Source organism: Setaria viridis, chromosome 5 (genome assembly GCF_005286985.2).
Source record: "Setaria viridis chromosome 5, Setaria_viridis_v4.0, whole genome shotgun sequence".
Taxonomy (NCBI): domain Eukaryota; kingdom Viridiplantae; phylum Streptophyta; class Magnoliopsida; order Poales; family Poaceae; genus Setaria; species Setaria viridis.
In genome coordinates this window covers 11,397,432-11,424,864 of record NC_048267.2, presented here as the reverse complement: position 1 = coordinate 11,424,864, position 27,433 = coordinate 11,397,432, and the positions used below count along the sequence as shown (strand labels likewise).

Sequence of the window (27,433 nt, the reverse complement as noted above, 5' to 3'; positions counted from 1 at the left end):
GCTATCTCCAATTTTATCAGTTAAAGGAATATTTGGACCCCCCCCCCCACACACACACCCCTCCATGAATATTTTTCCCTCCCATTCGTTCCACTGGGCCAGACCCCTCTCCCTATAATAAGCCTCTACAGCCTCATTCGTTCCAATCGGCCAACCTTCTCCCTACAACTTCTCCCTATAATAAGCCTTCCAGGTAGTGTCGTAGTGAAACCCAAGACAACACATCCAACTCCCATGGCGGCTGCTACAGTTGCAAGGGGTCTCCAAGCTGTGGTTAAGGCTATAGATGTTATTTATCTAGGTATAACTCTATATTTAGGTGCATAGGAGGACCTATCTGTATAGAAAATTCAAAACTACTTGCATTTTGAAACGGATGGAGTAGTAGACAAGCTTTGGTTTTCTGATTGAGAAATGATCTTTGGTTGAGAAATTGACGGGTATCATGTGGCCGATTCCAAGAATTTATCAATCAATTCTCATGTTCCCTTGTTTGGATCAGTTAGGCTAAAAAAATTAGCTATCTCCTATTTGATCAGTTAAAGAAATATTTGGACCCCCCCACACACCCCTCCATGAACATTTTTCCCTCCCATTCGTTCCATTGGGCCAGACCCCTGTCCCTATAATAAGCCTCTACAGCCTCATTCGTTCCACTCGGCCCAACTTCTCCCTACAACTTCTCCCTATAATAAGCCTTTCAGGTAGTGTCGTAGTGAAACCCTAGACAACACCTCCAACTCCCATGGCGGCTGCTACAGTTTCAAGGGGTCTCCAAGCTCTGGTCAAGGCTATAGATGTTATTTATCTAGGTATAACTCTATATTTAGGTGCATAGCAGGACCTATCTGTATAGAAAATTCAAAACTACTTGCATTTTGAAACGGATGGAGTAGTAGACAAGCTTTGGTTTTCTGATTGAGAAATGATCTTTGGTAGAGAAATTGACGGGTATCATGTGACCAATTCCAAGAATTTATCAATCAATTCTCATTTTCCCTTGTTTGGATCAGTTAGGCTAAAAAAATTAGCTATCTCCTATTTGATCAGTTAAACGAATATTTGGACCCCCCCCCCCACACACACACCCCTCCATAAACATTTTCCCCTCCCATTCGTTCCACTGGGCCAGACCCCTCTCCCTATAATAAGCCTCTCCAGCCTCATTCGTTCCACTCGGCCCAACTTCTCCCTACAACTTCTCCCAATAATAAGCCTTCCAGGTAGTATCGTAGTGAAACCCTAGACAACACCTCCAACTCCCATGGCGGCTGCTACAGTTGCAAGGGGTCTCCAAGCTCTGGTTAAGGCTATAGATGTTATTTATCTAGGTATAACTCTATATTTAGGTGCATAGCAGGACCTATCTGTATAGAAAATTCAAAACTACTTGCATTTTGAAACGGATGGAGTAGTAGACAAGCTTTGGTTTTCTGATTGAGAAATGATCTTTGGTTGAGAAATTGACGAGTATCATGTGGCCGATTCCAAGAATTTATCAATCAATTCTCATGTTCCCTTGTTTGGATCAGTTAGGCTAAAAAAATTAGCTATCTCCTATTTGATCAGTTAAAGAAATATTTGGACCCCCCCACACACCCCTCCATGAACATTTTTCCCTCCCATTCGTTCCACTGGGCCAGACCCCTCTCCCTATAATAAGCCTCTACAGCCTCATTCGTTCCACTCGGCCCAACTTCTCCCTACAACTTCTCCCTATAATAAGCCTTCCAGGTAGTGTCGTAGTGAAACCCTAGACAACACCTCCAACTCCCATGGCGGCTGCTACAGTTGCAAGGGATCTCCAAGCTCCGGTCAAGGCTATAGATGTTATTTATCTAGGTATAACTCTATATTTAGGTGCATAGCAGGACCTATCTGTATAGAAAATTCAAAACTACTTGCATTTTGAAACGGATGGAGTAGTAGACAATCTTTTGTTTTCTGATTGAGAAATAATCTTTGGTTGAGAAATTGACGGGTATCATGTGGCCGATTCCAAGAATTTATCAATCAAATCTCATGTTCCCTTGTTTGGATCAGTTAGCCCAAAAAAATTAGCTATCTCCTATTTGATCAGTTAAAGAAATATTTGGACCCCCCCACACACCCCTCCATGAACATTTTTCCCTCCCATTCGTTCCACTGGGCCAGACCCCTCTCCCTATAATAAGCCTCTACAACCTCATTCGTTCCACTCGGCCCAACTTCTCCCTACAACTTCTCCCTATAATAAGCCTTCCAGGTAGTGTCGTAGTGAAACCGTAGACAACACCTCCAACTCCCATGGCGGCTGCTACAGTTGCAAGGGGTCTCCAAGCTCTGGTCAAGGCTATAGATGTTATTAATCTAGGTATAACTCTATATTTAGGTGCATAGCAGGACCTATCTGTATAGAAAATTCAAAACTACTTGCATTTTGAAACGGATGGAGTAGTAGACAAGCTTTGGTTTTCTGATTGAGAAATGATCTTTGGTTGAGAAATTGACGGGTATCATGTGGCCGATTCCAAGAATTTATCAATCAATTCTCATGTTCCCTTGTTTGGATTAGTTAGGCTAAAAAAATTAGCTATCTCCTATTTGATCAGTTAAAGGAATATTTGGACCCCCCCCCACACACACACACCCCTCCATAAACATTTTCCCCTCCCATTCGTTCCACTGGGCCAGACCCCTCTCCCTATAATAAGCCTCTACAGCCTCATTCGTTCCAATCGGCCCAACTTCTCCCTACAACTTCTCCCTATAATAAGCCTTCCAGGTAGTGTCGTAGTGAAACCCTAGAAAACACCTCCAACTTCCATAGCGGCTGCTACAGTTGCAAGGGGTCTCCAAGCTCTGGTTAAGGCTATAGATGTTAATTATCTAGGTATAACTCTATATTTAGGTGCATAGGAGGACCTATCTGTATAGAAAATTCAAAACTACTTGCATTTTGAAACGGATAGAGTAGTAGACAAGCTTTGGTTTTCTTATTGAGAAATGATCTTTGGTTGAGAAATTGACGGGTATCATGTGGCCGATTCCAAGAATTTATCAATCAATTCTCATGTTCCCTTGTTTGGATCAGTTAGGCTAAAAAAATTAGCTATCTCCTATTTGATCAGTTAAAGAAATATTTGGACCCCCCCACACACCCCTCCGTGAACATTTTTCCCTCCCATTCGTTCCACTGGGCCAGACCCCTCTCCCTATAATAAGCCTCTACAGCCTCATTCCTTCCACTCGGCCCAACTTCTCCCTACAATTTCTCCCTATAATAAGCCTTCCAGGTAGTGTCGTAGTGAAACCCTAGACAACACCTCCAACTCCCATGGCGGCTGCTACAGTTGCAAGGGATCTCCAAGCTCCGGTCAAGGCTATAGATGTTATTTATCTAGGTATAACTCTATATTTAGGTGCATAGCAGGACCTATCTGTATAGAAAATTCAAAACTACTTGCATTTTGAAACGGATGGAGTAGTAGACAATCTTTTGTTTTCTGATTGAGAAATGATCTTTGGTTGAGAAATTGACGGGTATCATGTGGCCGATTCCAAGAATTTATCAATCAATTCTCATGTTCCCTTGTTTGGATCAGTTAGGCCAAAAAAATTAGCTATCTCCAATTTTATCAGTTAAAGGAATATTTGGACCCCCCCCCCCACACACACACACCCCTCCATGAATATTTTTCCCTCCCATTCGTTCCACTGGGCCAGACCCCTCTCCCTATAATAAGCCTCTACAGCCTCATTCGTTCCACTCGGCCCAACTTCTCCCTACAACTTCTCCCTATAATAAACCTTCGAGGTAGTGTCGTAGTGAAACCCTAGACAACACCTCCAACTCCCATGTCGGATGCTACAGTTGCAAGGGGTCTCCAAGCTCTGGTCAAGGCTATAGATGTTATTTATCTAGGTACAACTCTATATTTAGGTGAATAGCAGCACCTATCTGTATAGAAAATTCAAAACTACTTGCATTTTGAAACGGATGGAGTAGTAGACAACCTTTGGTTTTCTGATTGAGAAATGATCTTTGGTTGAAAAATTGACGGGTATCATGTGGCCGATTCCAAGAATTTATCAATCAATTCTCATGTTCCCTTATTTGGATCAGTTTGGCTAAAAAAATTTGCTATCTCCTATTTGATCAGTTAAAGAAATATTTGGACCCCCCCACACACCCCTCCATGAACATTTTTCCCTCCCATTCGTTCCATTGGGCCAGACCCCTCTCCCTATAATAAGCCTCTACAGCCTCATTCGTTCCACTCGGCCCAACTTCTCCCTACAACTTCTCCCTATAATAAGCCTTCCAGGTAGTGTCGTAGTGAAACCCTAGACAACACCTCCAATTCCCATGGCGGCTGCTACAGTTGCAAGGGGTCTCCAAGCTCTGGTCAAGGCTATAGATGTTATTAATCTAGGTATAACTCTATATTTAGGTGCATAGCAGGACCTATCTGTATAGAAAATTCAAAAGTACTTGCATTTTCAAACGAATGGAGTAGTAGACAAGCTTTGGTTTTCTGATTGAGAAATGATCTTTGGTTGAGAAATTGACGGGTATCATGTGGACGATTCCAAGAATTTATCAATCAATTCTCATGTTCCCTTGTTTGGATTAGTTAGGCTAAAAAAATTAGCTATCTCCTATTTGATCAGTTAAAGGAATATTTCGACCCCCCCCCCCACACACACACCCCTCCATAAACATTTTCCCCTCCCATTCGTTCCACTGGGCTAGACCCCTCTCCCTATAATAAGCCTCTACAGCCTCATTCGTTCCAATCGGCCCAACTTCTCCCTACAACTTCTCCCTATAATAAGCCTTCCAGGTAGTGTCGTAGTGAAACCCTAGACAACACCTCCAACTTCCATGGCGGCTGCTACAGTTGCAAGGGGTCTCCAAGCTCTGGTTAAGGCTATAGATGTTAATTATCTAGGTATAACTCTATATTTAGGTGCATAGGAGGACCTATCTATATAGAAAATTTAAAACTACTTGCATTTTGAAACGGATAGAGTAGTAGACAAGCTTTGGTTTTCTTATTGAGAAATGATCTTTGGTTGAGAAATTGACGGGTATCATGTGGCCGATTCCAAGAATTTATCAATCAATTCTCATGTTCCCTTGTTTGGATCAGTTAGGCTAAAAAAATTAGCTATCTCCTATTTGATCAGTTAAAGAAAAATATTTGGACCCCCCCCCCCACACACCCCTCCATGAACATTTTTCCCTCCCATTCGTTCCACTGGGCCAGACCCCTATCCCTATAATAAGCCTCTACAGCCTCATTCCTTCCACTCGGCCCAACTTCTCCCTACAACTTCTCCCTATAATAAGCCTTCCAGGTAGTGTCGTAGTGAAACCCTAGACAACACCTCCAACTCCCATGGCGGCTGCTACAGTTGCAAGGGGTCTCCAAGCTCTGGTCAAGGCTATAGATGTTATTTATCTAGGTATAACTCTATATTTAGGTGCATAGCAGGACCTATCTGTATAGAAAATTCAAAACTACTTGCATTTTGAAACGGATAGAGTAGTAGACAAGCTTTGGTTTTCTTATTGAGAAATGATCTTTGGTTGAGAAATTGACGGGTATCATGTGGCCGATTCCAAGAATTTATCAATCAATTCTCATGTTCCCTTGTTTGGATCAGTTAGGCTAAAAAAATTAGCTATCTCCTATTTGATCAGTTAAAGAAATATTTGGACCCCCCCCCCCCCACACACCCCTCCATGAACATTTTTCCCTCCCATTCGTTCCACTGGGCCAAACCCCTCTCCCTATAATAAGCCTCTACAGCCTCATTCCTTCCACTCGGCCCAACTTCTCCCTACAACTTCTCCCTATAATAAGCCTTCCAGGTAGTGTCGTAGTGAAACCCTAGACAACACCTCCAACTCCCATGGCGGCTGCTACAGTTGCAAGGGATCTCCAAGCTCCGGTCAAGGCTATAGATGTTATTTATCTAGGTATAACTCTATATTTAGGTGCATAGCAGGACCTATCTGTATAGAAAATTCAAAACTACTTGCATTTTGAAACGGATAGAGTAGTAGACAAGCTTTGGTTTTCTTATTGAGAAATGATCTTTGGTTGAGAAATTGACGGGTATCATGTGGCCGATTCCAAGAATTTATCAATCAATTCTCATGTTCCCTTGTTTGGATCAGTTAGGCTAAAAAAATTAGCTATCTCCTATTTGATCAGTTAAAGAAATATTTGGACCCCCCCCCACACACCCCTCCATGAACATTTTTCCCTCCCATTCGTTCCACTGGGCCAAACCCCTCTCCCTATAATAAGCCTCTACAGCCTCATTCCTTCCACTCGGCCCAACTTCTCCCTACAACTTCTCCCTATAATAAGCCTTCCAGGTAGTGTCGTAGTGAAACCCTAGACAACACCTCCAACTTTCATGGCGGCTGCTACAGTTGCAAGGGGTCTCCAAGCTCTGGTTAAGGCTATAGATGTTAATTATCTAGGTATAACTCTATATTTAGGTGCATAGGAGGACCTATCTATATAGAAAATTTAAAACTACTTGCATTTTGAAACGGATAGAGTAGTAGACAAGCTTTGGTTTTCTTATTGAGAAATGATCTTTGGTTGAGAAATTGACGGGTATCATGTGGCCGATTCCAAGAATTTATCAATCAATTCTCATGTTCCCTTGTTTGGATCAGTTAGGCTAAAAAAATTAGCTATCTCCTATTTGATCAGTTAAAGAAAAATATTTGGACCCCCCCCCACACACCCCTCCATGAACATTTTTCCCTCCCATTCGTTCCACTGGGCCAGACCCCTATCCCTATAATAAGCCTCTACAGCATCATTCCTTCCACTCGGCCCAACTTCTCCCTACAACTTCTCCCTATAATAAGCCTTCCAGGTAGTGTCGTAGTGAAACCCTAGACAACACCTCCAACTCCCATGGCGGCTGCTACAGTTGCAAGGGGTCTCCAAGCTCTGGTCAAGGCTATAGATGTTATTTATCTAGGTATAACTCTATATTTAGGTGCATAGCAGGACCTATCTGTATAGAAAATTCAAAACTACTTGCATTTTGAAACGGATAGAGTAGTAGACAAGCTTTGGTTTTCTTATTGAGAAATGATCTTTGGTTGAGAAATTGACGGGTATCATGTGGCCGATTCCAAGAATTTATCAATCAATTCTCATGTTCCCTTGTTTGGATCAGTTAGGCTAAAAAAATTAGCTATCTCCTATTTGATCAGTTAAAGAAATATTTGGACCCCCCCCCCCACACACCCCTCCATGAACATTTTTCCCTCCCATTCGTTCCACTGGGCCAAACCCCTCTCCCTATAATAAGCCTCTACAGCCTCATTCCTTCCACTCGGCCCAACTTCTCCCTACAACTTCTCCCTATAATAAGCCTTCCAGGTAGTGTCGTAGTGAAACCCTAGACAACACCTCCAACTCCCATGGCGGCTGCTACAGTTGCAAGGGATCTCCAAGCTCCGGTCAAGGCTATAGATGTTATTTATCTAGGTATAACTCTATATTTAGGTGCATAGCAGGACCTATCTGTATAGAAAATTCAAAACTACTTGCATTTTGAAACGGATAGAGTAGTAGACAAGCTTTGGTTTTCTTATTGAGAAATGATCTTTGGTTGAGAAATTGACGGGTATCATGTGGCCGATTCCAAGAATTTATCAATCAATTCTCATGTTCCCTTGTTTGGATCAGTTAGGCTAAAAAAATTAGCTATCTCCTATTTGATCAGTTAAAGAAATATTTGGACCCCCCCCACACACCCCTCCATGAACATTTTTCCCTCCCATTCGTTCCACTGGGCCAAACCCCTCTCCCTATAATAAGCCTCTACAGCCTCATTCCTTCCACTCGGCCCAACTTCTCCCTACAACTTCTCCCTATAATAAGCCTTCCAGGTAGTGTCGTAGTGAAACCCTAGACAACACCTCCAACTCCCATGGCGGCTGCTACAGTTGCAAGGGATCTCCAAGCTCCGGTCAAGGCTATAGATGTTATTTATCTAGGTATAACTCTATATTTAGGTGCATAGCAGGACCTATCTGTATAGAAAATTCAAAACTACTTGCATTTTGAAACGGATGGAGTAGTAGACAATCTTTTGTTTTCTGATTGAGAAATGATCTTTGGTTGAGAAATTGACGGGTATCATGTGGCCGATTCCAAGAATTTATCAATCAATTCTCATGTTCCCTTGTTTGGATCAGTTAGGCCAAAAAAATTAGCTATCTCCAATTTTATCAGTTAAAGAATATTTGGACCCCCCCCCCCCCCACACACACACACACCCCTCCATGAATATTTTTCCCTCCCATTCGTTCCACTGGGCCAGACCCCTCTCCCTATAATAAGCCTCTACAGCCTCATTCGTTCCACTCGGCCCAACTTCTCCCTACAACTTCTCCCTATAATAAACCTTCTAGGTAGTGTCGTAGTGAAACCCTAGACAACACCTCCAACTCCCATGGCGGATGCTACAGTTGCAAGGGGTCTCCAAGCTCTAGTCAAGGGTATAGATGTTATTTATCTAGGTACAACTCTATATTTAGGTGCATAGCAGGACCTATCTGTATAGAAAATTCAAAACTACTTGCATTTTGAAACGGATGGAGTAGTAGACAAGCTTTGGTTTTCTGATTGAGAAATGATCTTTGGTTGAGAAATTGACGGGTATCATGTGGCCGATTCCAAGAATTTATCAATCAATTCTCATGTTCCCTTGTTTGGATCAGTTAGGCTAAAAAAATTAGCTATCTCCTATTTGATCAGTTAAAGAAATATTTGGACCCCCCCACACACACACCCCTCCATGAACATTTTTCCCTCCCATTCGTTCCATTGGGCCAGACCCCTCTCCCTATAATAAGCCTCTACAGCCTCATTCGTTCCACTCGGCCCAACTTCTCCCTACAACTTCTCCCTATAATAAGCCTTCCAGGTAGTGTCGTAGTGAAACCCTAGACAACACCTCCAACTCCCATGGCGGCTGCTACAGTTGCAAGGGGTCTCCAAGCTCTGGTCAAGGCTATAGATGTTATTAATCTAGGTATAACTCTATATTTAGGTGCATAGCAGGACCTATTTGTATAGAAAATTCAAAACTACTTGCATTTTGAAACGGATGGAGTAGTAGACAAGCTTTGGTTTTCTGATTGAGAAATGATCTTTGGTTGAGAAATTGACGGGTATCATGTGGCCGATTCCAAGAATTTATCAATCAATTCTCATGTTCCCTTGTTTGGATCAGTTAGGCTAAAAAAATTAGCTATCTCCTATTTGATCAGTTAAAGGAATATTTGGACCCCCCCACACACACACACCCCTCCATAAACATTTTCCCCTCCCATTCGTTCCACTGGGCCAGACCCCTCTCCCTATAATAAGCCTCTCCAGCCTCATTCGTTCCACTAAGTCCAACTTCTCCCTACAACTTCTCCCTATAATAAGCCTTCCAGGTAGTGTCGTAGTGAAACCCTAGACAACACCTCCAACTCCCATGGCGGCTGCTACACTTGCAAGGGGTCTCCAAGCTCTGGTTAAGGCTATAGATGTTATTTATCTAGGTATAACTCTATATTTCGGTGCATAGCAGGACCTATCTTTATAGAAAATTTAAAACTACTTGCATTTTGAAACGAATGGAGTAGTAGACAAGCTTTGGTTTTCTGATTGAGAAATGATCTTTGGTTGAGAAATTGACGGGTATCATGTGGCCGATTCCAAGAATTTATCAATCAATTCTCATGTTCCCTTGTTTGGATCAGTTAGGCTAAAAAAATTAGCTATCTCCTATTTGATCAGTTAAAGGAATATTTGGACCCCCCCACACACACACCCCTCCATGAACATTTTTCCCTCCCATTCGTTCCACTGGGCCAGACCCCTCTCCCTATAATAAGCCTCTACAGCCTCATTCATTCCACTCGGCCCAACTTTTTCCTACAACTTCTCCCTATAATAAGCCTTCCAGGTAGTGTCGTAGTGAAACCCTAGACAACACCTCCAACTCCCATGGCGGCTGCTACAATTGCAAGGGATCTCCAAGCTCCGGTCAAGGCTATAGATGTTATTTATCTAGGTATAACTCTATATTTAGGTGCATAGCAGGACCTATCTGTATAGAAAATTCAAAACTACTTGCATTTTGAAACAGATGGAGTAGTAGACAATCTTTTGTTTTCTGATTGAGAAATGATCTTTGGTTGAGAAATTGACGGGTATCATGTGGCCGATTCCAAGAATTTATCAATAAATTCTCATGTTCCCTTGTTTGGATCAGTTAGGCTAAAAAAATTAGCTATCTCCTATTTTATCAGTTAAAGGAATATTTGGACCCCCCCACACACACACACCCCCCCTCCATGAATATTTTTCCCTCCCATTCGTTCCACTGGGCCAGACCCCTCTCCCTATAATAAGCCTCTACAGCCTCATTTGTTCCACTCGGCCCAACTTCTCCCTACAACTTCTCCCTATAATAAGCCTTCCAGGTAGTGTCGTAGTGAAACCCTAGAAACCACCTCCAACTCCCATGGTGGCTGCTACAGTTGCAAGGGGTTTCCAAGCTCTGGTCAAGGCTATAGATGTTATTTATCTAGGTATAACTCTATATTTAGGTGCATAGCAGGACCTATCTGTATAAAAAATTCAAAACTACTTGCATTTTAAAACGGATGGATTAGTAGACAAGCTTTGGTTTTCTGATTGAGAAATGATCTTTGGTTGAGAAATTGACGGGTATCATGTGGCCGATTCCAAGAATTTATCAATCAATTCTCATGTTCCCTTGTTTGGATCAGTTAGGCTAAAAAAATTAGCTATCTCCTATTTGATGAGTTAAAAGAATATTTGGACCCCCCCCACAGACACCCCTCCATGAACATTTTTCACTCCCATTCGTTCCACTGGGCCAAACCCCTCTCCCTATAATAAGCCTCTACAGCCTCATTCGTTCCACTCGGCCCAACTTCTCCCTACAACTTCTCCCTATAATAAGCCTTCCAGGTAGTGTCGTAGTGAAACCCTAGACAACACCTCCAACTCCCACGGTGGCTGCTACAGTTGCAAGGGGTCTCCAAGCTCTGGTCAAGGCTATAGATGTTATTTATCTAGGTATAACTCTATATTTAGGTGCATAGTAGGACCTATCTGTACAGAAAATTCAAAACTACTTGCATTTTGAAACGGATGGAGTAGTAGACAAGCTTTGGTTTTCTGATTGAGAAATGATCTTTGGTTGAGAAATTGACAGGTATCATGTGGCCGATTCTAAGAATTTATCAATCAATTCTCATATTCCCTTGTTTGGATCAGTTAGGCTAAAAAAATTTGCTATCTCCTATTTGATCAGTTAAAGAAATATTTGGACCCCCCCCCCACACACACACCCCTCCATGAACATTTTTCCCTCCCATTCGTTCCACTGGGCCAGACCCCTCTTCCTATAATAAGCCTCTACAGCCTCATTCGTTCCAAGCTCTGGTCAAGGCTTCCCCTCACGCGCAGGTTCCCGTCAGGATGATGGGTACCATTCCTAATGATGATGGGTACCATTCCTAATGATGTAAGTTCATCGTTTATTTCACAGGCTCACGCTTCTTGATTTCTATAGGCTTCTGGATCTTGATTTACTAAATTGAAGCTTGTTGTACGCACTGACGTTTGAGTTTTTGAGTTCGTTTGTTGATCTATCTTGATTTAATTTTATTTCTCTTTTTAGCCTGCTGTGAAGAGGACCGGTCTGTTGGCTGAACAGATCGTCAAACTGGTCAAGGAGTCACCAGAGGTATAGTCTTATCATATTTGTATTTGTGCACTTGAACTAGTCTATACTCGCTTTGCTTGAGGAGCTTACAATAACAACCCACTGCAATGGTCTTTTTTACTACCTAGCTATTCAATCTATCTGGAACCTGTGATGTAGCACTGCGGCATTTACAGCAGCTGGAGCCAGCCGATTTGGGCATTTAGCGCCAATTTATTGCAGCAGCCTGGGGATGTGGCTGTACAGCCCAGCCATTCGTCTGCAGCCCCACCAAGTAGCTGCTGCACTAACTCGGGGCTAAATGCCTAAATCAGCTGCCGCAGCTGTTGTACATGCTGCTGGCTGGCAGTTGCAGCCATAACTACTGAACAGGGCTGTTAATTCTTTTGTACCGCCAATTTCTTCAATCTATGCAGAACCTGTGGTTCACTGCTTGTAAAGTTCTTCTAAAGTTTGATCTTTGTCTGTGTGCTTAAACTAGTGCACCATGGAAAGTCTGCAACCATTGTTGGCGGAACTTGCTACGACAACACAACAGCCGCCATATAAAATTGCTGAAGCTTTGGCAAGGGTACTAAAGGAACCTTCCACAAATGTAGCACTTTGTTTGGAATCTTAAATTTATGATCTTGCTTGTGCAGTTTATAACTTGTTTTCACATCTTTTTAGGCATCCAAAGATAACACTGATGCACTCTTTAAGAGATTGGAAACTATTCTGAAGCCAGAAGAGGTGGTAAATCAATTTTTTTCTTCTTTTTGTCTAGCTTCTGATAGCTCTGGCTCGGATTGACTGCGATCATTTGGCAATACTTAAGCAATACCGTTTCCTATCTCTAGCAGATTTCAAAGCCGTTAACTCTTGGTGAGTTTAACCAACAAAGTCTGATATCAAGACTCACAAGAGTGAAATCAGGGCTTGAGATGCTTAACCAACAAAGTCTGGCATCAAGACTCACAAGAGTGGAGACAAGGCTTGAAGTGTTTAACCAACAAACTCTGACATCAAGACTCTTAAGAGTGGAGTCAGGGCTCGAGGTGAACAGCAGGGTTGCTATTTTACTTGTGGATATTTTGGGGGGAGGGACTATTATGATGTTGGGGTATATCTCTACATCAAAAGAATTCATGAAAAGTTCAGATGCTGAGTTTAAGAGAATTAAGAAAGAATTCCTCCGCATCGACTCTCGTTTGTCGAATGTGGAACCAAAAGTTATTTGCGGTAGATATAGCTATATAGCAAAGCTGTTGTTAATTGTTCCTTTTATAGGAGGCCCTGCTGAAATACTTGCATTGTTTGCAGCTTTGTTGCTCTGCCTGTGGCGATGCTGTCGTTCTCAAGAATCCTGCAGTGGATGATATACTGGAGGAAGCTGCTACAGCTCAAACTTCTGCTACTGTCAAGGTATATCTCAGTGTGTCTATATGCGTTATGTTTGCACAGTAGAAACTTGTAGCTGTACACTAAGTTTGGAAGTTCTCATCTTGATGGTTTGGCTGTATATTTCTGCACGTCTATTGTTTGGTGGCATATTCTGCATGCGCTGGTATGTCCTCTTGAGAGTTTTTGCTGTGCTGCTACCTGTGCCTGGCCTCTTGAGAGCTTTTTTGCTGTACCTGTGCTGGTTTGCGAGTTGTATCCGTTTTGCCATGCTATTGCACTGTTACTGTTGCCCTGTGCTTGTATCCGTTTTGCTGCACTGTTACTGTTGCCCTGTGCTCAACAAGTCAACAGACAACAGGCAATGCTTTCCCTCCAGTTTGTCAGTCGTCTGAGTCTTGCTCAGCTAGACTCGCCTGGTAGCAGCCATGGCTGAGGTGAAGAGCAGAAGCTCACAATCAAGCAAGGAGAAGCTCAATCCAGTGAACAGGAGCTCGATCTTAGTAGTACAGGTTCGATTCAGTGGTCCGCCCATGCTAGCGGATGGTCCTGGTGGATTACGCGGATTCGACGGTTAGGGTCGCGACCCGGCAGCGGCGACTTCCATTTGGGCATTTGGCCACCGAGAGTAGTCTGGTGAGCTTGCCTGGTAAAGCCAGCTGCAGCTACCGACACAGCGTCCAGTTCTTGGTATGGCTGTTTATTCTTACTATCACGACGTTGGCCCATCGAAGAATGCATACGCCCTAAACCAATATTCAGAAACACAATGTGTTGATGCAAATGCAGGCACAGAGAAGCCGTGTCAGTTACATCCAGTCCCAACGTTTTTTTCCGTTTTTTTTTCCCCAGCGTAGATGCAGTAGCCTGTAATTCGCATGCCGCGTGCAAAACAACAGGTCAGGTTGGGCTCGATAGGTTAGCTGGTGGGCTACTATGGGCCTTTTATAGGCCATATTACATTATTACCCGTACTTTCTTTGAAATATATAAGTGCATACCTTCCAGTTTATTAGACACTCGCAAAATAAAAGATGATGTTTCAGCCTAGTCCAACTTTCGAACTTTTGGCCTCCATATCTTTCCACCGTGTTGTGTTAAAAATTTTAAATATTAGTGTGAGCAGATTTGTCTCCAAAATTAGCTTAACAGTATTTTAGTTTTTATTATGTTTTACAAACGGAAAGCAGTGTACAAACGTGCTTGTACATACATTAATGAAGCTTGTAGCGTCCGTCAGAAACAGAGTACGTATGCTCTTCCTTAGAGTACGGTCAACCGGGGCAACATGATTGCACTGATTTTGCGAAACCATCTGCACACTGCTTCGCTTCACATCATTGAAAACTCTAAATTTACAGTCCATGGTAATTAAATATTTGAAGTGATGATATACTTGTATTCACCATGGTTTCTTCTTCTGAAATGCATAGACATAAACAGCTCGCAAACTGGTAGTAGCACATATAATTTCCCTTTTGCTCCCTGAACTAGCTAGCATGCAACAAGGCATACGAGCGCATGCATCCATGATGGCCTCGCCGGCGCATGATCGGTCACATGACGGCGCATGCGTTGGCGTTGTCGTCGCTGAACATGGTCATGTACCTGATCTCGGGCCCGGCGGGGTCGGCCATGGCCTGCGGCGCGCTGCGGACGAAGCCGGCGGGGGCCTTCTTGTCGTAGACGCCGCCGACGTAGGGGTAGGAGGTGAGGGTGTAGGGCGTGTAGGGCCACATCTCGGCGTTCTTGCCGGTGCCCCGCACCCGCGCCAGCACGTTGGCCGGCTCCACGTACCCCGTCACCGTGCACTTGCTCTGCTTCGGGATCACCGACACGCTCGTCACCCCGCGCATCGACTTCACCGCGCTCCTCACCCGCCGCACGCACCCCTCGCAGTCCATCTTCACCTTGATGTGCACCGTCTGCCGCAGCAAATCAAAATTGGAACAAGTTCATCAGACGAAGTCTCGTTAATTGATCTGCAAAAACAAACACTGCAAATTTAAATCTCGATCGAAACACAAACACGAATTGAATCATATCTCACATTCAGCGGGCGCTTCTTCCGGAGCTTGAGGGCCTCCTTCGTGTCCGTGAAGCTGCAGAGATGGGAGAGGTGGTTCAGGATGCCCATGGTGTGTATGCCGAGCTAGTGTGCGTCGTGGCTATGAACGTACAACTAGCAAGGCTTCTCGTCAAGTTTTGTGGTGTACTTGTGCTCGACCAGGGGTGAAGTAGAAGCTCAGGACTGAAGCGGAAGGCGAGGGGAGGATGGTATATTTTATATGTAGTTGCAGAGAAGAAGCCAAAAGGGATGGAAATGAAGATAATTGTTGGTGCAACTTTATAGCACAATCGTCAACAGAATGCCACTTTACGAAATATTCTCCTGAACTTTAGCTAGACTTGCTGTGGATGTTCTAGAGAACCATATGATAGGAGGCTGCAACCATGCGCCAACTTCCTTTCTTTGACAGTAACAGCAGCATGTGTGGCGTTCGGCGTTCCAGCTTTGCAATCTCAGTGGCGATAAATTCAGAAGAAAACAGTCACACCACCTCTGGGAATTGCTTTCCGCCATTGATCATTCTGAAACATGTACCTGGTTGCTTATCCTGATGATCCCAATCCTAATCCACTCCTGCAGGTTGTCGATTGCTAGCTTCGATCTGGTCTGGTGTCACGCCTAGGCCGCCAGGTCTCCCGGTGAGAACTGCTTTACTGGTACAGTGATTACCTTGCTCTTCGTTTTCAGGCGTGCACATTGCAAGATTCTACTTGGCAACAATGTATGCGCCCCGCTTTATTTTATTCTCGTATATCTACATTGGCCGCTTTGCATATTCGCGACGGCGTTTTATTCAGCTGAATGAGCAGCGAGCTGCTTTCTCGCAGAACCTAACAAAAAGTGAGGCTGGCTGCCATGTCTCTGAAGCTACTTGTCTGCTAAGTTTTCTCCGGCTTGCTAGCGTTCCAATCCAACTCCAACCATGGGCCTTCGTCTCCGTGATGTGATGCTGCATAGACCGGAGAAATGGTCCAGGATGCTGGCACTGGTGTGTATGTGATGTGCATCACGCCCTCGCCAACAGTATGATCACAAGGCAAACGTCTAAGCATTTCCCCAAAGCAAATGCCAATGAAATGCTTGTCCCTAGAGGCAGGCTAGAGCTGTAAGCCTGTAACTGTAAGCGCAAGTGTCACAGAAACGGTTTGCTACAAGAGGAGCATCATCCGCATGAACACTTCCAGAATTTTGACTGCTCCGTATGCCTTTAGATGTTCATAACAGTTACAGAGTGATAGATAACCAGATAAATACTACTGTTACACAAATAGATATGCTATCTAGGTAAGTAAAGAGGATCTAGTCATCGCCTTCGCCACCGTCCTCATAATCGCCGTAGCCCACATCCGGAACGCGGGGCCGGGGGGCCGCTAAATGGCATGTGCTTGAGGCGCCAAAGCTCTGTCATCACGTAGCCTGATGATATCGTCAAACCAAATAGTACCAGTGCTAATAGATAGTGATCTGCCTCTAAAACAGTCTTCACGCCTCTAGGCCTGCCAAAAGGAGAAACATTGAATTATGATGAGTGTTAATTAATTTCACCTAGTTAATTTTCGACCCTTTACACAGCACATTATGACTCGCAATGGCATAGCTTACAGCCCCCGCAATGGCATAATTTGCTGCAGTGACATAATTTACTGCCTTATTAAAATCAGTACTGTATCAAGTAGTAAAGTTGGTCAAATTAATCAATGAGAAATCACGGTGAAGGGGTAGAAATCTACTTCATCAAGTTGCATTTTTTAAAGAAATTAAAAGTTCGATACATAAAGCCGTACCGGAGATTTTGAGGCCCTCAAGCAAACTAAGAAATGAGCCTAGTGAAATACAAATAATCGAGATATATTTTGATTCCAGTATGAGTAACAAATATATGCTTTTTTGCATACAAAGAACTGCAATATGAAATTAGGTATAGGATTAAAGGACGAATATTACATACCAATATCTTCTTAACCTCTAGTAAAAAGCATCTTTGAAATGAAATCTTCAATTATATCTTCATATTTAATCTTCTCCAAAACATCATTTTGAAGTGCAATTATTGCCAACCCATTGAGTCTTTCTTGTGTCATTGTACTACGCATTTAGGACTTTAATAACTTCAATTTTGAAAAGCTCCGCTCCGCAGATGCAACAGTTACATGAATAGTTAACAAAATTTTGTATGCAATAAGGATATTTGGGAAATAGCCCATCCGTTTCACAAACTTCAGAATATCAAGAGGGCTCATGTCTTCCTTAGGGATGAAATCTTGGTGGAACATTAACTCCACAAGTAATTCTTTGCCATCAATATCAGAATGTTCACCACTCTTAAGTGCTTCCTCGAGACAAGCACAAAAAGATAACAAACTCTTATCATCTAAGGAGCACAATTTACGTGAAGTGAACAAAAAAAATCAAAAGTCTTTCCATACCTCTGGTATTGCTCAAACCTCCTAGTTGGTGAAGCAATTGCTCGATCAACAACAGGTAAAAAATACTTGAGCCTAAATGATTCCTCTTCTGACTGTGAAGCAATAGATGCATCATCATGTGTCTCATCAAATGTTGGGGCCCCTATTTTTTGAGGATCCGGCTCGGTCGCTCCAATTACGCTGCCTAATGTACGGGGTTGTTTGCACTCTTTTTTGGATGTACTCATTTTATATGCAAGTTTAAAGGTATTATTGAAAATGGAATAAAAGTATGTACTAAGATTTTTCGTTTAGTTTGAGTTATAATAATACGAACATTATTCAAAACAGCAAAGGTGGAGTTGAAATCTATCAACCATCAAGAGTTAAAACATATTGATTGCATAAGCGGTGAAAAACTAAATTCGAAATAGTGATTCTGCAAAATGGAACATCCAATAGTGTTGCATCATATTCTTGTGCACTCACCGTTGCCACCAATTCTCAGCTTTGTCTGCTGGCACCCAACCCCCAGTTGAGAAACGCCTATAGCTCTGGAGCAAGCACTCTGATTAATATAAGTTTGAAGTCTAGACCAAGTATGTAACAAGCAGGTGAACCCAAAATTAAGCCAACACATGTCAAGTATCTGATGAGCGGAAGGACTGCGGCGGCGGCGGCGTTCTTGTCGATGCGGGGCGGAGCGACGGCAGAGGAGGCGTCCTCGGCGCCGCGGAGAGGAGAGCTTGGTGGATCGAGGCTGCCGAGGTTCCAGAGAAGCCGCACCGGCGGCCGAGCATCGCCAACACCGGTCGCATCGCCGCCATCACAACTCGCTCGCCCGGCCGTGCCTCTTCTCCCTTGCGCGCGCGCACGAACAACGGCGTGGGTTCGGGCGGAGCCTCGCGGCACGCACGTTTCGGGACTTTCATTGCCGTCTGATTTCCCCCTTCCATCCAACTCGGATTGGACTTCCATGATCAGTGTTGAGCTCATGGGCCTTGCTTCTGGGCCTTAACACTTGGGTCTGGTTGTGCTCACGGGCCTTACTGCTGTGCTCTTTTTATCCTCAACATTTTTTATTATTTTTATTTTTTTATTTTTTAGCATTTTGCAAAAATATATGTCCAAATAAAAAAATTGCAAATCTATACACATACCGCCGTTTGAAACGCTTAGAGGTGGCCGGCTCAATTGGCGGAATTTCCCTTCTTTGAACATCATATATTAAAAAATTACAACTAATTCATATGAACTTTGATGAGATAAACTTTATATAAAAATCTACAATTTTGTAGTTCAAACTTTTTTGATTTGGAATCATCTTGGTGCTAATATTCAGATCTAAATTATCTTGCCTGGCCCGCGCCTGATCCCGACGTCCGATTAGTAGTCGGTGCAGTTCATGAGCTAAATAAGAAGTTTGCACTGCCTGTTGGTCATTATTTTTCTCTGTTTCGCATACAACATTTGTTGCCAATTGTTTCTTAATTACAGCATCTGTTGCCAATTGGTTGAGCAAAAGGCAGCAAAATGCACTCTAATTTAGCTGCCAGTGGAGGTCGATCGCAAGCAACCAAACCAAGAGTGCCTCTTGGCGTTACTTTTGGGCTAGGCGTGGCCCAGTTTCAGGTGCGGGCAGCCACGCCACAGCTGGACTGCAGGGGACGTCGCACCAGCAAGAAAACCCCAGCTAACACACGAGCATTAACAGGCACAACGCAGACGAGAGCCAGCGTATATATGGCAATGGAGGCAACAAAATTAAGCAAAGCAAGCAGGGTTCTTCCCCTGCACTGCATGATCGCTTTCGCCCCGGTAGTTAGTGCGACGGTGATTGCCGCTGGTTGGATTATGACGTGGACACACACACACACAGCACATTGTAGTCTACATCTACAACACTACAGAAGTTTGGATGCACGTAATGCTCAGCTTAATCATCGCCCTAAAACTGGACACCATAACTAACAACATAAACATATTGTTGCCCGTACCAAACATTTTTAGTTTTAGTGCTAATGGCAGATTCTCTGTGTCGTAAACAAAAACAGTTGAGAAACGAGACATGCATCCTCGGCTCCCCACCACGTACGCAGCCTGTGAAGCGTGCAGGGGGATGCTCTCATGTGATACAAGTGTCGAGCGAACGTGCTGCTGGCGAGTGGGCCAGAGCGCATGACAGATCGATGCCCAAGGCTTTTGCGTGGTGGTTGTCGCCCAATGCCCACGGATTGCCGGTACGCATGAGTTTGTACGTACTTGATGTGTTCATTGAATTCATGAGATGGGAGGCAGGAGCACGAGATTAGCTGCTGCTTCCATCAATTCCAGATACGGCTCAACTGCCCCTACCTCGACACTACTGCATGTGTGTACGCGGGCTACCATGCTGATTTTCAAAAGGAAAAATGCATACCTGAATGCCTGATGAGAAAGCTTGTAACTAGAAAAGATTAGTGACCATTTATGGCCTCAAATTTGGAGCAGGCTGAGAGATGCTCGTGCTAATTAGGGATACCCCTACTAAACTTTAGCACCTGTCATATCGGATGTTTGATATAAATTAGGAGTATTAAACATAGTTTAATTACAAAACTAATTGCACAGATGGAGTCTAATTCGCTACAGTAACCATGTGCTAATGATAGATTAATTAGCCTTAATATATTCGTCTCGCGAATTAGACTTCATCCGTGCAATTAGTTTTATAATTAGCTCATATTTAATCCTCCTAATTAGCATTCGATATGACCCTGCTAAAGTCTAGCTGCTCGTATCCATAGTTGACCAAATTGGGAATGCATCCGTGGACTTAATATTTGTTAATTGGGAACCGGCTGATCCAAAGAATTTCTTCTTAGGCACAAATCACGTGGCAAATACTGTTTGATTCCTCCCACTTGATCAACGAACGGGGACTGTTGGTTTAGCCCCACATGGAGCTCTATTAGGCTCTGCGCCCTGTAGGTCAAACTGAGACACAGGGACGGTTAGTTCTTTTTTTTTTGTTTCATCTCTATTCAGTGAGTTTTGGAGGGCAAGATACACTTTGGTGCTGGTAGTGTTTGCTTCAGCAGCAAGCATTGGTGCCATGTCTCATTCCGTGAAAGCTTAAGCCGAAATCAGTTGCCCCCTCTTGTTACCAAGCTCTCTGAACTGACAAAACAAAAGTGACACCACTTCGACGGTTTTGATCTTGAAGAAGAAACTCGAGTGGCATCAAGAGGTACTACTATAGCCTAATGTTCTTTCAAAGCACCACCAACAACAACAAATTTGGCCTCTTGCCAATTGTAGTGTCATATAATTCAGCCACCAAAAATTTGGCAAACCAAACGGATGTCCTTGCTTGGTACTAGTAACATTTAGCATAGCTGTTCTGGCTTCGCACTGACCTCTTATTTTACCACACAATTTTTAGAAGGCAAGTTTTACCAAACCATTTTCTTCCGACGACGTTTCAGTTTCACCAAACTGTATTTCATTCTGATGATATTTTACCCGACACTTGGCAAGGCAGCAAGCAGGCAACGCATCAGCGCTGAGTTGACTCGCCCAACCAAACTTGATGCTACTGCAGTAGTAGAATACAATGCCAGTAGTACAGCGATTAACGCCGCAAAATACTCCAAGTCTAGCAACGCTCCGAGCAGATAAATTCCCGGGAAAAATACCTGCTACCAATCAGAGGAGGTGAGCGAAGAACGAGAAGGACAAGGAAAAGCGGCAGCAACAGCAAGCCAGCAACAAATGATTTGGTGAGGTCGAACCATCCGTGAGGTGCCCTGTCCCTTTTCCCTCACCTTCTCCACCTCCTCGTCTTCCCTCCCGCCTATAGATCTCTCTCTCCTCCATTACACCTCACCCCCGAGCTCACGGAGTCGCAGTGACACCAAGAACCGCAGCTCGTCCCTCCCCCTGCGGCTTTGCTGAGCGGCGGCGGCAATGTCTTCCAACGGCAAGCCCACCCCGCAGCCCCCGGCCGCCTCCGGAAACGGCACCGGCGGGCCGCCCAAGATGTACCAGCGGCCAATCTACCGCCCACAGCAGGGGGGCGCCAAGCGCCGCCGCGGCGGCCGCTCCTGCCCGTTCAGCTGCTGCTGCTGCTTCTTCTGGACGGTCCTCGTCATCCTCCTCCTCGCCTTCATCGCCGCCGTGGTGGGTGGTGCCTTCTACCTCCTCTACCGCCCGCACCGCCCGGCCTTCACGCTCTCCGTGGCGCACGTCACCAAGCTGAGCCTCTCCTCCTCCGCCACGGCGCCCGCGCTCACCGACGCCATCGACGTCACGCTCACCGCCAAGAACCCCAACAAGAAGCTCGTCTACTTCTACGACGACTTCACCGTCACGGCCGCCACCGCCGCCAACGCCGTCCCGCTCGGGGAGGCCTCCGTGCCCGGGTTCGCGCACGAGGCCGGCAACATCACCGTCATCAAGGCCACCGTATCCGCCTCCGCGCTCGCGATCGACCCCACTGCCAGCTCCGACATCAAGAAGTCCGGCGAGTTCCCCATCACCCTCGACCTGGAGACGAAGGCCGGCGTCAAGGTGGGCGGGCTCAAGACCAAGAAGATTGGCATCCAGGTGCACTGCGAGGGCATCAAGGTGACCGCGCCCGCGCCGCCTCCGCTGGCGAAGAAGAAGAAGCTAGCGAAGGCCGCGGCTAAAGCGCCTGCGCCGGCGGCCGCGGCTAAAGCACCTGCGACAGCGGCCGCGGCTGACGCGCCTGAGCCGGTGGCCGCCGACGACACGCCGGCGCCGCCCGCGCCGGCGGCCACCGTCGCGCGCGTGTGCCAGGTCAGGATCCGAGTCAAGATCTGGAAGTGGACCTTCTAGTCACATCGTCGTCCTCCTAGGGGCCGCATTGCAAAAGTTTTCGGGTAAAAAAAGTGGCTTTACTTTTTTCACGTCGACTGAAGTTTCTCCAGTAGGAAACCGAAGCAGAATCAAACGCCGGTCGCTGTAAATTTTGTGTTTGAATTTTACCAAATTTGGCGGGGGAGGGGAGGAAGTGGATGTGGTGAAGTGAAAGGAGGTTATCCATTCTGCAGTGTGAGGCTTGAACGATTTGTTCATTTTTTTAAAGTATTTTTTCCTTTTTCATCTCCATTTTCCTGTTGGTAGTGCAAGTAAAATTTGGTGATCTGTTACTTTTAACTATGTAATCCAAATTATCCGAATGTATAATTGGTAGTGAGATGCAAAAGTAGTTGTACTAGTACTGTACTCTCCCCATTTTTGCGTGTTTATTCAAATCTGCAGATGAAGTGAACAAGCTTTGTTCTGAATTTTCAATTTTTTTGCCGTAATGTAATGAGCAGTGAGCAAAGCAAGAGCATATATGCGGTCAGTAGGGAATTGGGAAGTGTCGGTGAGCCTGATCTCGCCGGTGTTTGACTAAAATTATGCGTAAAAAAAAGATAAAGACATCAAATCGTGGGGTTGCTTTGTCATGTGATGGACAGTGAGGTGGAGCTGCAACTTGGAGCAGAAGAGTTCAATCCTGTGCGTTGCATGACGTGACCTGACCTGTGGGGAGGGAGACACATGAACTGTAGTGGTAGTTCTAGATACACCGCTTGCTCATGTAATTGTCTTTTCTTTCTTTCTTTCTTTTATTTTAAAAAAGAGGCCAGTAGGGTTAACTGTTAAGGCCCACTGCGATTAGTGAAGGTGAGTTTTGTTAATCGGGATCGGCGAGCCCTTAACTAAAGGTCAACACAATCATTAAAGCGGGCTGCGTCGTCTTTCCCCAGCACGCCCAAGTGACAAAAGGGAAAGGCAGCTTACTAGACTACTGCGTCGTCCCTGCACCAGAGCTAATGACATGCCAGGTCTTGTGCTAACCACGTTGCGTTTTGAGAGATGGGACTATGGGAGTAGGTCGAGATGCGTAGAATGGTCGCCATCCCTGGACAGGGACTGCACGGCTGCACCGGGTCGCGACTTGTGATGCTCTGCTTGTTTGCCAGTGAAAAGTCCGCTTCACGGATTAGCTGGATGCTGTAGCTGACTGAGAGTGGCTAAATTTTTTAGCTGGTGATTCTTTAAGTTGGGAGCATTCATGAGGACCATGATAGTGGCAACTGGGCTTTGGTCCAAATTCCTATTTTTATTTTTGACAGCCCATTGAGAGAGTAGGGAGGAAATGGGCCGTTCTCCCAGGCTGGCCTGGAAGGGAAGTGGGCCGGGGTTCCAGGCCGCGGCCTTGGAGTGAAATGGCCCGATTCCCGTTCTCCCAGGCCAAGGCCCATCTACTCGGCTTTCTTTCTCTATTTTGACTTTTTTTTTAATGAACGTAGCAGAGCTCTGCCTTTCAATTAAGAGCGAAAGAGAGTACTTATTTACAAATCACAGCGGACCTTCTGCCCAAAAAGTGGCAATACACACACGGATGCGCCAAGAACAAATTCACCCCGGGATTGAACTGAAGGCATGCTTGAATTGCTCTATGCACTCTCTGGTCCTTTCGGCCACCTGCATGGCAGTCGAGTGTACGTTGTCCAAAATACCTCGGTTTCTCTCTTTCCACAAGATCCACATGATGTAAAAAGCCATTTCATTAAAAGCTCGCCTCTGGTCCTTCGGCACCCTCATTGCCATCGCTTCCCACAACTCACACATGCTGTCGTAATTGTCGGGCAGGTTGTTTGGGAGAGCGGGAAGTTTTCCCAAGTGGAAACTTGGTTGCATACTGCCTGGGAGAAAGGGCAGAGCAAGCAAAGATGTTGGCCTGTTTCCAGAGGGCCATTGCATAGCGCACAAGAGCTATGATGTGGCCAGCCGCGCATTGCCAGGTTGTCCGATGTTAGGATTTTGTTTTGGATTAGGATCCAAGTGAAGAGCTTGCACTTATTTTCTGCTCGGGCCTGCCAAACGAGAGGAGGTTTGAGTTGGCGGTAGGATCCAATGAATTGTGCGCGATAAGCTGATATTGTGGAGTATCGTCCGTCGCTAGTCCACCTCCAGGTGATTGAATCAGATTCCCCTGTATGCAGCTGCACATCCTGTTGCAGTCTAGCTGGTTAGGATACTCGGCTCTCTATTTTGACTCTCGCGATCATCACTTCATCAGGACGCATAATCCGCGGGATCCGCGTACGAGCAAGGGCAGGTCAGGTGACCGACCGAGCGTAACACGACATGACGCAGGCACAACCTGCCGCGTCACGTCGACACGACCTCGAGTCAATGACATGTACCGTGCGTACTTATCATTGATCTTCCTACTAGGAAGCTTCTCAACCGTACGTCTCTCCTACAGCCACAGGTCTCGAGTGTCCACTTGCGCGTGCCACGCCAGAGCGAACCAAGTTGTGCACGCGAGTTCAAACTTCAAAGCTTTATGCCCGCCGCGGCAGTTGTTGCAGCTTGGCCGCCGGTTTCCCGGATCAGCGAGCTCTGCCACCGCGCGCGGTCACGTGGTGACCTCGCCGGAAGTGGGCGACGACTCGGTGGTTGGGCGGCGACATCACCGCCCTTCCGTTCTTGTCTCGCAGCCCCGCTTCTTCCGGTTAAAAGAAAAGCTAGCAGCGCTGCTACTGCAGGCAATGCTTGCCTGGATGGACTGGATGGACCGACCTGCCGCAAAGCTAGCTGTCGCGCCATCGGCCCAATGTGCTTGCATTGGCAACGCTGCTAGTGCTAGCGCTCCGTCTGTGAACCGAAGAAGGAAGGTCTGGCCGGCCGGTGAGCGGTGAGTGACGAACGGGCGGTGCGTTTCTTGCCGGCTTGCCGCGAGGTGCGGCCCCGCCGAACCCGCAATTACTTTGCCCACCTGCCCCGCAGCCCGGCGCAGGACGCCACGGCTCGTATCGTTCGTTTTCGGCAGGACGCCAGGCGCCGCGCCGCGCCGCGCCGGCCCAACTGGCACGCACCAACCACACACATTAGTAGGAGTACATGACACGGAGAGGCCATGGACAAGTCACGGTGATGTGGCCGGTCAAGACTTTCCCTTCTCGTCGGTCGTCATCACCCCGGCGAGCGGGCGGACGCGTCCAAAGCCGAGGAAAGAGGCGCGGCGCGGGTTCCCAAAGCGCCAAAGCGCTAGTAGCCGCTAGCGGACAGGTCAGGGAGGGGATGGGCGGGCCAAGGGGGAGCGTCCGTTTCCCACCCACGTCGCGGGCGCGCGGATCCGACGGCACGGGGCGCGCCGCGCAGCCTCGTCGCGGACCCCGGCTTATAAAGCCCACCCCCCGCCGCCCCCGGTCGTGGGCTCCCCGAAACCGTGTCCGTGTGGTGTGCCCAGCAAGCCGCGCCGACCACAACCAACCGCTACCTCTCCATCCGTCTCCAGTTTCCAGTGCCCAGCGGTTCCAGTCTCGTTCGTGATGGGGGAGGAGGAGGTCCAGGAGGCGGAGGAGGCCGGCGCGCGGAAGCGGAAGCGCGGCGTGGGCGTCGGTGGCAAGGAGGAGGCGGCGGCGGCGGAGGAGGGCGTGTGCGAGAAGGACATGCTGCTGGGGGATGACGACGACGACGGGGCGCGGTACGAGGGCATCGCGGAGGAGGCGGTGGCGGAGGTGATGCGGTGGCTGGAGGCGGAGATCTCCCCCGCGCCGGGCCCCGCCGGGTTCGTGACCATCAACGGCAACGAGGAGAGCTGCGGCCCGTCCTTCTCCGCCGCGGCGTCCACCGTCATGGCCTCCGTCGACACCCGCGCCGGCGCGCCGCCCCCGCCGCCCGTGCCGTGGCCGTGGCCCGAGCACGAACCGCACCCGCTCCCTCTCCATCTCCACAGCTCAGCGGGCTCCGCCGACATGGACGTGGACGTGGACGCCGCCGACGGGACGCGGCGGAAGGACGCGGACGTGGAGATGATGGGGTCCGGCGGTGGCGAGGCCGACGAGGAGTGGTTGGCGCGGCTGCTGACCTGCGGCGGGCCCCTGCTGGAGGGCGTCCTGTAATCAGCCTAGGCCTAGCAGCAGCAGCAGCACAGAGCAAGTAGCCGTAGGCGTGCGTAGCAGGGAGCCAGGGGGCTCCGCTGGCCTGTGTGGCTTTACCCTTTTTTGGACGCTTGTACAGTGGGAACCGGGGCCGGGTGGTTCGTTTTGGCGCGGCTCGCTCCGTCGCTTTCGGCCCAGTCGTACTTCCTCCCTCGGCGCCGTGTGGCGTCGACGCGTCAGGTCAGGTCAGGTCTCGGTCTCTCGTGCGGTCATGGGTTGCAGAGATCGGTAGCGATCGGTGGTAATGCTAGCTGGTAGTGGTAGAGATGATGGCCTGTTCTTGTCTCTGGTTGGTTTGGTTCTCCGTTGTTTTCAAACTTGTTCACACCCTGTTACCTTTCTGTCCTCGATCGCCGGAATCCCAGGCGGACGAGACCAGCCCGTGTCCAATCTGTCATCTGCGGGTAGCCGTGTCGATCAACTGCTACTGCTGCCACCTAATCGGTTTTTATGACCTCCGAATCACCGGAAAGAAAAATTGACTGTGTGGCACTGACATTAGCACGAACACATCCTGTTCCAGTAACCTGATGAACCAAAACGAAGCGAAGGTTCAGGGCTCCAAGGCAGACGCTAACACGGCCGAGATACGCGCGGGCATGGGTCCGTCCGGCGTCGTACGCGCAGGGTCTAGCCCGTCGGCGTCAATCGGCGTCGCGCCGTGCGGCCGTGCCCCGGCCCCGCCCTGCGGCAGGACGGGGATGTGGGGCTCCAAGGCTTGCCGGTCCCAGACCACGTCTCGCGCCGTACGGACTGACGGATCGATTCGGGGGGAGGGGGGGGGGGGGGGGGGGGGGGGGGCGCCTGTTCGTGCGCGTGTCCGTTCCCCACGGTTGCCGCACGTACAT

The 27,433-nt window shown here is 47.0% G+C and overlaps 4 protein-coding genes across 4 annotated transcripts; 3 read left to right on the top strand and 1 right to left on the bottom strand.

Moving 5' to 3' along the window:
* Positions 1 to 11,474: 11,474 nt before the first annotated feature.
* On the top strand, positions 11,475 to 13,988 carry LOC117858798 (uncharacterized). Its single transcript, XM_034741930.2, has 6 exons — positions 11,475 to 11,580; positions 11,737 to 11,802; positions 12,263 to 12,352; positions 12,451 to 12,513; positions 12,624 to 12,818; positions 13,084 to 13,988. Exons 1-6 carry the CDS (start codon positions 11,554 to 11,556, stop codon positions 13,225 to 13,227), a joined length of 585 nt encoding a protein of 194 aa, XP_034597821.1. The 5' UTR covers positions 11,475 to 11,553; the 3' UTR covers positions 13,228 to 13,988.
* Positions 13,989 to 14,529: 541 nt separating this feature from the next.
* LOC117855418 (heavy metal-associated isoprenylated plant protein 20) lies at positions 14,530 to 15,472 on the bottom strand. Its single transcript, XM_034737771.2, has 2 exons — positions 15,212 to 15,472; positions 14,530 to 15,086 (listed from the first exon to the last, which is right to left on the bottom strand). Exons 1-2 carry the CDS (start codon positions 15,296 to 15,298, stop codon positions 14,718 to 14,720), a joined length of 456 nt encoding a protein of 151 aa, XP_034593662.1. The 5' UTR covers positions 15,299 to 15,472; the 3' UTR covers positions 14,530 to 14,717.
* A 5,858-nt stretch (positions 15,473 to 21,330) lies between these two features.
* Positions 21,331 to 22,935, top strand: LOC117854416 (uncharacterized). Its single transcript, XM_034736600.2, has one exon. It carries the CDS (start codon positions 21,586 to 21,588, stop codon positions 22,474 to 22,476), a length of 891 nt encoding a protein of 296 aa, XP_034592491.1. The 5' UTR covers positions 21,331 to 21,585; the 3' UTR covers positions 22,477 to 22,935.
* Positions 22,936 to 25,581: 2,646 nt separating this feature from the next.
* On the top strand, positions 25,582 to 26,932 carry LOC140222956 (uncharacterized). Its single transcript, XM_072294172.1, has one exon. The coding sequence runs from the start codon at positions 25,974 to 25,976 to the stop codon at positions 26,544 to 26,546; it is 573 nt and encodes a 190-aa protein (XP_072150273.1). The 5' UTR covers positions 25,582 to 25,973; the 3' UTR covers positions 26,547 to 26,932.
* The last annotated feature ends 501 nt before the right edge of the window (positions 26,933 to 27,433 follow it).